We start from the raw sequence: 11,471 nt of genomic DNA on the forward strand, positions 1-11,471 counted from the left end.
AAGACACCAGGATCCAACAGCAGGGTGTGCACACACATACACACACACACATACACATACAAAGACATACAAGCCTGACAGACACCCAGAGGAGCAGGGAGAAGATGGCATGCGCAATGGGCATATGTCAACCAGATATGCCGTGGTGACACACACAGCCAAAGGGCACACTGACCTCTCCAGAGAGGAGACCCAAGCATGCAAAGGTGTGCATGTGAATTGGGACAAAATAGATAGGGAAGGCACAGATGCAACCCAGAGACAAACACTCAGTCATTAGGTGCACTATACACCTGCTTTGAGAACCCAGCCTTGCTGTACAACACATGACACACCAGCCTGCCCCTGGGCAGATCTCCAGGTGCCCCAAAGACACAGACACACCAGCACACAGAGTGGCAGGCACACGCTCGGCCCCGCACACACGGCCACACACGCGCACACAGACGTGCTCACGCAGACAGGCACGGGGAGGAAGAGCAGACTGAAATAGCTGGAGAGGTAAAGTCAGGTTAAAAATAGAGCAGGAGAGGAGAGAGCGTGAGATTGAAGGTATGAGAAAATTGGAGTTATTTTGGCCACACCACAGCGTCAGCATAGCTGCAAAGCAGCCTGGGAAAAGATGGTCAGCACCCCTGAAGCTGTCGGAGGTCACAGGACAGACAGGCACAGGGAGAGGCAGAGGGAGAGGCCGAGGGGGCCCGTCACTGGCCCAGGGACACCCCTGTGAGGAGCAGATGGAGGAAGGAGATAGATAGAGAGGGAGGAGAGGCTAAGAAAGGTTAGTCAAACGTGTGGAGAAGGCTGCTGGGTGGACGAGGGGACAAGGAGGAGCTAGGCGGCCGACAGGAGAGGCAGAGAGGAGGCGGGGGACACACAGAGGCGGAAGAAACATGGTGGCTTCGGAAGAGGCGAGCAATGGGGGTGGCCTGGCCCACGAGCCCCCCATCTCGGGGTGGGGGTGAGGCCACGGTGGAAACCATTCGGATCCCGAGGAGCAAAGGTGAAATGCTGGAAGGATGGCTGTGAGCATGTGGTAGGGATGCGGGTGAATGAGTGGGATGGGCACAGCTGGGCATGAGGCCAGCAACTGGCTTGGCCTCTGCTCTCTCCTGGGCTCAAGAGCCCCTTGAGGTATATACTGAGCCCAGGGCTTGGGGGACACTGGAGGGAAGCCTTCAGGGGCACCAAGAACTACTGTGGGGTCAGAGGAAGGGTACTGTCCCTCCCACCTCCCTGTAGCTTTTGGGCACCCATCCATCTTGTCTGGACCCTGGAGTGGCTTCTTCTTTGCACAGAGCCCTGCCTCCCAAGAACTTATTATTAACAGACCAAGGGATGGCATGCTTCCCACAACACCAACCAAGACAGCTGGGTCAGCTGAGGTGGGGAGGGCAGGGAGATAGGGAGACTCTGGGTCTAGAGGGACATGCTGAAGAAAATAACCTAGCCTGTGGCTGCAAGGTCTATAGATCGAAGAGTGGGGCCCTAAGGTGCCAGGGCCTGGAAGGGCCACCCATGCCAAGCTATGGGCAAGGAGTACCTTTTAGGTTGGAATCACTTAAGTCCAGAGCCCCTTGAAGCTGCCCAATACTTGTAGAAACCTCAGGAGCCATGAGAAATGAATTTTGAGAATGGTGGGGGGCATGAGCCAGTGGGAATGAGGTGTGTCCACTCAGAAAGTGGGGCCAGGTGACAGCAGCTTCCACCTCCATACCCACCTTTCCCAGGCAGGCAGAGGACAAGCTGATGTCATGATCAGAAGGGATGGGTATGTTAAAATATGGAGACCTGAGTGGTAAGGAGGTATAAATAGGCTGTTGGGTGAAATGGAGCCGGTTAATTAACACATGGGTGATGTGAAATCTCGTTTCCAGCCTGCATCTGCTCCCTCACACTTCACACCTTTCCCCTGGCAGAGGGCTTGGATTCTTACCAGCTTTCAGAGGGCTCCAGTTCCCCTACATCCTCTTGTCCCCTGCCTTGCCCCTCTGGTCTGCCTGTGCCTTTGAGACGCTGTGGCTTGTCAGGCCCAGGTGGGGTAGGAGTGGCAGGTTCTGCTCCTCTCCCACACTCCATCCCTCCACACAGGCTCAGGGCCTGACACTATCTGTGCCACGCAGTGAAAGCACTGGTCCCACTCTCCCCTTCTACTCGCTGGGGACTTCTGACCCACCAGACATGCAACATAGATACTCAAGGTGAAGAGGAAATGAGAGGACTGGTCTCCAGAAGCCTCTGCGAGAGGGCAAGTCAGCTGTCAAATACAGCCTGTCTCCCCTTCCCTAACCTACAAGCTCCTGGCAGCAGGCTGGGGCAGCTCCTTCTTGTCCCTAAGGGCCTCTTAATGAGCAACAGGATTGCCCATCCAAACAAAACAGTCCAGCTCACAGGATCTGACAAGTGCTTCAGCCCCAGGGCCAATTTCCTCATTAGAAGCTTTGTGTGTTCCTCAGAGTTCACCCTGCCCAATCCTTCGTTTGACAGAGGCAGAATCAGAAACCTATACACGGGCTGTGACTTGTGCAAGGTTGTCTAGTGAGGCTCTGGCTAAGCCAGCGCTGGACCGCATGCTCTCCCACAGGCCTTTGGCCTCATGGGAAGCAGAACTGAGTACAAGTGTGAGCTCAGCCCAAGTTGGGGTCAGGGGATCAGGTATGTGAGAGCTCCACCTTCGGGAATGTCACTAGACCCTATGTCCTCCAATCCTCCTCTTCCTCATGAGCAAGCTCCTTGACATGGGACAGCAGGAGACTCCTGGATTCCAAGAGACTAGGAGGTGCAGCCTGTACTGTGGCCATTGGCTATTCCCTGTCTTCACAGAGCCCTAAGGAAGGCAGCAGGGACAGGGAGCCTGGCAAAGCCAGAACTTGTTCTTCCTCTAAACAGTTAGTCCCACCCTCCACTCCTGGAAGCTGGGTTCAGGAGCCACTCTTCTGGTTCCTTCTGGTCACCAAGAGCCTCCATGGTCCCTCACCCAAGACCCTCCCGACCAGGGTTTCCTCTTCCACAGCTGAGCAACACAACAGGCCCTCCAGGTGAGAGGGAGGTTGCGGTGGTGGGGATGAGGGAAAACAGGCTGATGCCCTTCCCTAACATCCCCCACATTCACCAACCACCAGAGAAACAGGGATTTCTGGGCTGGGGAAGGGGGGCAGAGATGAAAGATGGAGGGGCAGCAGAGAGAGCCAAGCAGGGAGATGGGGCCCAGGAGGCTGGGCTTGCTCCAGGCCAGGACAAGCATGCTAGGAGCAGGCTTGATCCAGAATGGTCCCAGGATGATCCCTTCACAGACCCAAGGGACATCACTGAAGTGGTCAGGGGAGAGCACACTGGCTGGGGAGGGGGGGGCTCGTCCTCCCTCTCCAGCATCCACTGAAGGTATCATTGCCTCGTCCAGCAGTCGGGGCCGGCCGAGGCAGGTGGCCTCTCCATGCCTCCTTCTCTGCCGCTGCTGCCGCCACCGCAGGCCTCGCCCGTGCTCGTACCTCTTGTCCCCCTGAGCGTTCTGGTTCGTCTGGGTTCCTGGGTTTTGCAGGTCAGGGATATTGGCAAAGTCATCCTGTTCCGAAAGCCCTAATACCAGGGATAGCACCACCATCCGGCCTTCCCTGCCCGGGATGGGCAGCCCACCAGCCGGGGTGAAAGGAGGCCCCATGGGGAGGGGCAAAGGGTGAGGGGAGGGGAGAGACAGAGACAAAGACAAAGAGAGAGAAGAGAAAAGCATAAGAAACTGGCCCTGGAGGAAAGAAACCAAAACTTCAGCACTGTCAACAGCTACAGAACAGAGTAGGGGGAGAAGGAAGGGAACAGAGGGAAGGTGTCAACTGCCCGAGGTCCAGCTGGCCTCGTGCCAAGAGCAGAATTCTCTAGGGGTAACATGGGAAAAGGGGCTGGGTATAGGCCTGAGGAGAGGTCTGGTGGCTGGGACACTCCTCAGGGAACACACAGGTTGGAGAATGGAGCAGAGGCCCTGGGACATGGCATCCCCAGCTGAAGTCACTCTGGTTATCTGTCCCCTGGGAGATGGGGCAGGACCAGGAGTGGGTGGGGGGTTGACTGTCAACATCTTGAATGGGGATTGAGCAGGAAGGTTCAGGAGCCCAGGTTGTGGGGAAATCTGACATCCAATGGGCAGATACTCAGGGACACCCATCATAGACCGCTGGGTCACCGTCAACCAGGTGTCCTTGAAACCAGCTAAGGAGCTCCCTCTTCTAGGCTCCCAGTTACACAACTCATCAGAGGAAGTTCCTTCTGGTATCCCAGTCATAGTGGGATCTCTCTTGTGTCCACCTTCCCAGAGATCCTGAGAATGACCACGAAGGCCTCCTGGACCTGTTCAATGGAAGGCCTTTCCCTGGAGAAGCAGTTCAGTAGGCACCAGGAAACAAAGGCAGAGAGAAAGTGAAGGAACTTGGCAAGGTCTGGAGATGTTTTGGCAGGGCTGCAGGGAGCCTGTGCCCACAGTGAGATGTTGCTCTGAGGGACGTGGCCAAGGCAGAACAGTGGGCAGGTACCAACATGATGAGAGTGACTTGGAGGGGATGCGTGGGCAGCAGCACGGGACCAGAGGTCAAGGAGTACAGCTTGAGTACACAGGCTTTTTCACACAACCACTGGGGAACTGCCTTGGGCTTCGTTGGGGTCACCTGCAATTTCTTGGGAGGAAAAGGAAGCTCTGGTGGCTTCCGTACCACAAAGCCATCAGAGTCTGTGAGTGTTGGGAGGAGACCTCTGTGGAGCTCATCAGAACAGAGATGAAGAAGGCGTCTCAGTCAGGGCAAGCAGGAAAGTACATTTCAAGAAGGGCCAAGGGAAAGACAGTGAGGCTAACAGAATGTTCCAGAAAGGAGTGGATCCTAGGTCAGGGATCCATCACTTCAGTCACTGATGGAAGACAAGAGCTTCTGTGATTATTCCCCAGAGAGATTGTTAGAAAGGGACTCAGGTGAGACATAGCATCTGGGGTGAGGGACGAGGGTACAAAACGAGAGATGCCACTGGGGTCTGAGTGAGAGGAAGCTAAGCATGGAGATATCCTTTGAGTCTTTGTCCTGGGCACAGCCACTCCAAGCTGACACTTGTGCTGGCACCTAACTTTTGGGTCTCAACTCCCCCCTTCCCTCAGGTTGGCTCCTGGCTTTCTTTGTTCCTGCTACTGTCAGTTGGTAAAATTCCATTTGGCTGTTCAGGAGCTAGTTGAGCTGGGGGAAGGCAAACCCAATGAAAACATGTTTTTCCCCAGTTAATGCATTTTTCAGATACTCCTTTTGCTCTTCTTAAAAACTGAGCTGCTCCTCTGCATAAATACCCAAATTGTCATTTTCTGCAGCTTCACAGGCTGTGAGGGCAAGGACAAGGGGCAGAAGCTGGAAGTCGGTGTGGGGGGAGGCACGCTTGTCTAGCTGGATGGGGATACACCCATCAAGTGGGAAAGGATGCACCCTCCACGAGAGGAGAGGGCGGGCTCCTGCAGGGCCTAGCCGGCCCTCTCAAGTGAATTTCAGTGTTTGGAATGAGTGTCTGGCAACAGGGCAGCTAAACTGTAAAGTGGAGGTCCACACACCTCAGCCTGTCACTTGTTTCTGTACAGTCCATAAGCTAGGAATAGCTTCTCCTTTCTAAAAGGGTTATGGGAAAAAAGCAAACCTTATGTGGTAGAGAGCACATGTGTCCTGTAGAGCCTAAAGTACTAATTATCTGGCCTTTACAGGGAGAATCTGCAACCCCTTGCTGTGAGGGATGTGGAGGAAGTGGGGGTGAGCTTGGAGGTAGCCAGCACCTAAGGGGGCATGAGAGCTGTTGCATGGGTAGAAGTGTGGGCACAGGATGCTAGCATCTGAGCCATACCCTGGGATGTTGGCATTTGAGCCATTCCCTTCAGAATTCTGGTAGGCAGGGAGGAGTTGGTACCCAGGCTTCTCCTACAGATGAGGGACATGTTCATGTCATCACAGTAGAACCAGGTCCCTCCATCTCCTAGATTCACTCCAGAGCTATGGCTCCCAATCCACTGCCAGAAAACAGGAGGCCTTGCTGGGCATCTTCTCTAGTATAGCATCTGGGTGCCTTCCCCAAGGATGGTTGGATAGCCTGCCCTGATTTGCCAGGGAGAACCTTGGGCAGCATTTCTGGCAGTCTGTGACCACACAGCTCTTTTGCAGGCATGGGCAGCTGGCTGTTGGAGGGCCTTTCCCAGGGCACCGGCTCTTGTCTATCCTGGAAGATCTGGCTGGGCTCTCAGATGGGGACAAACATTCTTCGAGGAACCTGATTGTCTTTCAGAACTCCTATATCTTTCCAGTGAGCTTAGTTTTGATCTTGGACTTTCCCTTCCTACCCCTCTTTTCCAGGACTAGCATGCTTCCCTATACCTGAGAAGTCTCCCAGGGAAGAGACCTGGGTGATAGGAATAATCCCCCTAAGGCTGGAATGAAGCTCCTGTTAGGCTGGTAGAGAGGGTGATGTCACAACTGCGGATCTATCAGACTCCAAGAGAGTGAGCATCCTTGTGAGTGCAGGGAGGTAGGGTGTCAAGGAAGTGGCTAAGGTCAGATGCTGGCCGGCATGGTGTTGCTTCTCCAAGCTGGGTTCTAAAGAGAAACAGCATGCTTGGCCGCTTTAGGGGTGTGGCTCTGATTTGTTCTCAGGGAAGGGGTCATTACCGGGAAGAGCTGGGGGACAGGTTGTTTACTGAAGGTCAGCAAGACAGGGTCAGGGATGAGGTGAGGGAATGAATGGATGGGGAAGTGACAGGGAGGAAAGGAAGCCTGGGGCAGGAAGGTCAGCAGGGTCCAGTTACAAATGGGGGGGATATTGGAGGTAAGGAAGGCAGGGCCCTGGAGATTTAGTAATAGGGCTGAGTTTGGGAGAGAAGGAAGGGAGGGCAGAGCAAGGCAAGGCTGGCACAGTGTCAAGAACAGCAGAGGACTGAATGGGGTGGTGGGGGACAGATCTCAGGGACCTCCAGAACACTTAACTTTGTGCTCCCACTTAACTTTGGACAGGGCTTCTTTTCTCTGAGCCTCAGAGGCAGTGGGTCCTGGGGTCCTTAGAAGGAAGGGTGCTGGGCTACAAATCCCTTTTGGTAGGGGCTCAGGCATAAGCCTCAAGAGGCGGGAGGGGGAGTCGGAGCCTGCCTGGCACATTGCCAAGGACATGAAAGACTAAGATTGTCCCATGACTGGCTGCTTCCAAGGAGACTTGGGAAGGAAGCTGGGTGGGGGAGGTAGGGAGCCGGGCTGCTCAAGGGGAGGACTTACAGGAAGGATTTCATGTCCAAGCCTCGGTTTCGAATCTGCCCCACCACGTGGTCCCAGCTGCCTGGGTTGGAGCGGCTACGGCCACCAGCTGCCCGGTACTTGGAGCCAGCCGAGGTGCCCTGCCGAGCCTGGCCCCGGCCATAGGCCCGGGGGTTGGAGCCCGGTGCCGAGGCCGCGTGGGCCTGCAGCTGGCCCAGGCTCTGGCTGGTGGTGGGCTGGCTGGGTTGCCGACCCCGCTGGTGCTGGCTCAGCGGCTGCTGCAGGCTCTGCTGCCGCATCAGGGTGCGGGGTCGCTGGCATTTCGGCTCTCCGGTGGAGCTGGGAATAGACTCAAGGGTAGTGGCCGTGGACAAGGTGGAGTCCTCGAAACTTGGGGCAGGTGGAGGAGAGGAGAGAAAGGAGAAGCAGGTGAAGGGATCACAGTGGAGAAGAAAGAAGCCGAGGGCCAGGGCTGGGAGGCCCCAGTGCAGGGCACGCTCGGCAGGACCTCGCCAGGCCTCCATCGGAGTTGTCGCTGCTGCAGTCGCTGCCACCACCTCACCCACCCCGAGGTCCCCAAGCTGGCCCAGCCCACTCCCTTCTGGCCCTGGCTTGCTAGTGCACCAGTACCTCCTGTCTGGGCCGACCTCTCTGCCAGTCTGAGTGGGCCTCAGGAACTGTAGTGGCTGCATGGTGAAGGCAGGTCCCCAGGGCCCTGAAACTGCCTGTCATGTTGGTATGGGAGGGGTAAGGGAGCTGCTGCTGCCCTCTCTGCCATCTCACTGGGGGACACTAGGAATGTCTGCCTCTGTGTTCTAGGTACCACTGTCCTTTGGAGACAGAAGGAAATCCAGGCCAGCACAGAGCTGGCCTAGTAATAGCTGGGGAGGCGGGGCAGCTACCACTTGGACTTTGTTAGATGAGGAGAGAAGGCAGCCTTGGCTCACAGACACATGCCCTGTGACCAGGGTGGCCTCAGGATTGGGTTCTGACAGCTGCAGAACTCTGTCTTCCTCCTAGGGCATCCTTGCCCTGGTACCTTGGGAATGATTCCTACTTAGAGAAAGGGACCAAGGACAGAGCAGACAGGGGTTATGGAGTTCCAGGAGCCACTGGTCTGGCTACTTTGCCACAGTTCTGTCAGTGGGCTGTCTTGTCTTTTAAACATTTTAAGAGGGTACCTGTCCATTTGCCTATCAACATCTCAGAACATGCTAGGGGAAGCAGAGTAAGAACCAACAGGAAACAGGGCTTAGTGTAGAGCCAGAAAGACCTGGATTCAAAGCCTACCTCTGCCACTTATTAACTATGGAACTTTGGAAGAGGTTATCCAATCTTTGGGCTTTGGTTTGTTGGCTGTAGATTGAGGGTACTAAATAATCCCCTAGTGCTCTACCTCAGAGTAGAGGTCAGGTTCAGGGAAGTACTATACCACTAATAGCTCCTAGGCCAAGGGTTGGAGGTAGACATCTGTGGTTCCCTTTGTGATTCAGCAAAGATTCAGCACCTCCCATGGTAGGACCAAGGGCAGGATGTCACCTAAGTACTAGAGAGTCAAGTAGACACTGGGTTAACAGTTGCAGGTAGGTCCTTTCTCTCTGGAGAAGAGATTCTAGTCTCTTCTCCCTTTCCCAATCCAGCTGTCTGGGGTAGGGCCTGGTGGACTGTGACCTGTAGGCCAAATCTGGCCCACCACCTGTTTTTATTAAGGTTTATTGAAGACCAGCCACTAGCATCTGTTTACATTCCATGTATAGCTGCTTTCCTGCTACAATGGTGGGGTTGAGCAGTGTGAAAATGCAACCTGGCTTGCAAAGCTAGATACTTCCCAGATGTCATTTGACCCTTTACTGAGAGAGTTCACCAACCTCTGCTCTAGGGTCATGGATAGCCAAGTACATCCTGGGGGTATTGGGAGGACCCAGGGCCCTTGGGAGCCACGTTCACCATAGCAGCCTGACCTCAGCCATGCTTGCCCCCTGAATCCTACCCTGGGAACCAAAAGACAACAGTTAGGTAGCCCCTGTGGGCTTTGTAGAGAAAGAAAGAGAAGGGGAGAGAGAGAGAGAGAGAGAGAGAGAGAGAGAGAGAGAGAGAGAGAGAGGAGAGAGAGAGAGAAAGAGAGAAGAGAGAGAGAAAACAGGATGAGAGAAGAAAGCAAAACATGGCTGTAGCTGGGGTTATGAGAGGAGCAGCTGCCTGGCCTGAGTTGGGCCTGGAAACAGGGCTACCCTTAGGGGCAGGCCCAGGCCTGGCCAGCCTTGGTAGGCCCACAGCTCCCTTGGAGGCAGGCTGAGCAGGGGGGGAGGACTGCACACTGCTGGCCATCTCCCCCACCTCCTTGCTGACCTCATTTTGGTTTCCTATCACATCCAAAATTAGTCCAATTTACAACCCTTCAGTCACAGAAAACTAAAACTGGTTCCTCCAGGCCTGAAGCCAGTAAATGGCACAGAAGTCCAGTCAGTCTGGAGACTGGCTGGGGTAGCCTGTGAAGGGAGGACTTGGTTCTATGATGGGACTTTGATCATCTTTTGATCATCTCTAGGGACATTCCTGAGATCACGTGTCAAGGAGAAATGGACTTGTGTTCACTGGAGGGAATATGAAAATAAAGCCTCAGTCAGGTGGTCCTCTGTGGTCCCGATGGTGGAACTTCCGAAGAAAACCAGGAGGGCCCTAGGTTAAGGCCACTGGATCACCAATAGTTGAGAAGGGGTCAGGGCTGCTGGCCTTCTAAAGGGAAGGCTGCTTCATTGGCCAGGAATGTCAGCAGCTGAAAACGGTTGCTCATGGTTCAGAGGGCCTGGGACTTGGAAGGGCTCCACTGTGGGAAACTGGAAGTGTCTGGAAGCCAAGATGAGAGTACGGCTGCCTTAGTGGGAAGACGTATCATTTTTTCACTAAGAGTCCATGACTGTTTGGTAAGTTCAGGCAGCCATTTAAAAATGACAGCTCTTTTGATCATCTGACATCTGAAAGGAGCTGATTGCTGGTACTCAACAACCCTAATTCCTAAGAGCCCCCAACAGTGGGGCAGCTCACTGGCCAAGACAGGAACAGCCAATGGGCATGGCTAAGATGAACATCTGGGGCAGCCCAGGGGCTGCTCATCGATGAAACCCTGTGGTAGATGGTGTCATGGTACAAGCAAGGCAGGGACAAGCAGATGAAGTCACTCAAAATGGAATGGCTCAAGGCTGGGTCTAGAGCCATCTGTTGGCCCAAAGAGGAAAGGCTTACTGGCTGATGAGTGGGATAGACACAGGCAGAGATGGGCCTGCTCCCCAGAAATGGGATGGTCCCATGGTGGGACAACCATGGGCCTGCTGCCCACAGAGGGATGATCTGATGGCTGAGATGGGGCGGCCAGTTAAAGAGGATGGGATGGCCCAAGGACTGGAGTGAAGCTGCTCTGAGGGTAGAGGATGGAATGACCTGGTCACTGGCAAAGGAAGAGACTGATGAACCAGTGTGTGATACCACATGGTTGAGTTGGTTGTGCCTGATGACTAGGACAATGAAGGAGTCTTGTGAAGGGATGGAATGAGCCAGGGGCCGAGGACGGCACCTCTGGGGGCAGCAGCGGGCATGCCAGGGGTCCCGCTGTCCACCCTGGTTGGGGGCAGGCCTGAGCTCACGGCTCAGCAGCCATGGGGTACTGTCACTCACTTGGACAAGTTGAGCTTCCCTGCGGCCAGGTGGCTCTGCACCATCCGCCAGCGGCCTCTCCCCGCCTTGCCACTGCTGCCTGGCTCGCTGGGGGCAGCCCCGCTGCTTCTCAAGGCGTCCTCTCCGGGTGGTGGCACCGGCGCTGGCTTCTCCCCCAGCCGGCCTTCCCGCTCCACCGCCAGCCCCGCTGCGGCGGCCACTTTGGCGCCTGACAGGAGGGTGCCACTGGAGGCATGCACAAGGCAGCCAGACCAGAGTGGCACAGGGGGTGGCGGTGGGGGAGAGAGGGCAGGCCACACGTGGGGGTGGAGGGGGTGGAAGAGGAGGAAAAACAACGACAGATAAAAGGAAGAAAGAGACAGCGAGAGAGGAAGAGAGAAACAGACGGACAAGAGACAGACAGAGAGAAAGAGAGAGACATCAGCACTGCAAATGGGTTAACAGCGGAGCCTGCAGAGGAGAGAGGGGACCAGGGCGGGCTGGGGTCGGAGAACAACGCACCACGACAACGGAGGGGGGCCCCTCCCCACCGCCTGGGGCAGGGGCGGCGGGGGT

General features: G+C 55.4%; 1 protein-coding gene across 10 annotated transcripts in view; it reads right to left on the reverse strand.

The window, feature by feature from the left end:
* Window positions 1–11,471, reverse strand: part of Syt7 (synaptotagmin 7) — a 60,060-nt gene that overhangs the window by 17,637 nt on the left and 30,952 nt on the right. For 2 of the 10 annotated variants that reach the window (XM_029560633.1, XM_008827097.2), the window contains 3 exons: window positions 10,917–11,141; window positions 7,266–7,634; window positions 3,489–3,611 (listed from right to left, as the gene is read on the reverse strand). The exons of 2 other annotated variants lie outside the window; for them this stretch is intronic. In XM_029560633.1, coding sequence (XP_029416493.1) covers window positions 3,489–3,611; window positions 7,266–7,634; window positions 10,917–11,141 — 717 coding nt within the window. The remainder of the gene's footprint in view (window positions 1–3,488; window positions 3,612–7,265; window positions 7,635–10,916; window positions 11,142–11,471) is intronic. 6 more of the 10 variants (XM_008827101.2, XM_008827100.2, XM_029560634.1 and 3 more) reach the window with 3 other exon arrangements.

This window comes from Nannospalax galili, unplaced genomic scaffold (genome assembly GCF_000622305.1).
Source record: "Nannospalax galili isolate Female #2095 unplaced genomic scaffold, S.galili_v1.0 scaffold1051, whole genome shotgun sequence".
NCBI lineage: Eukaryota > Metazoa > Chordata > Mammalia > Rodentia > Spalacidae > Nannospalax > Nannospalax galili.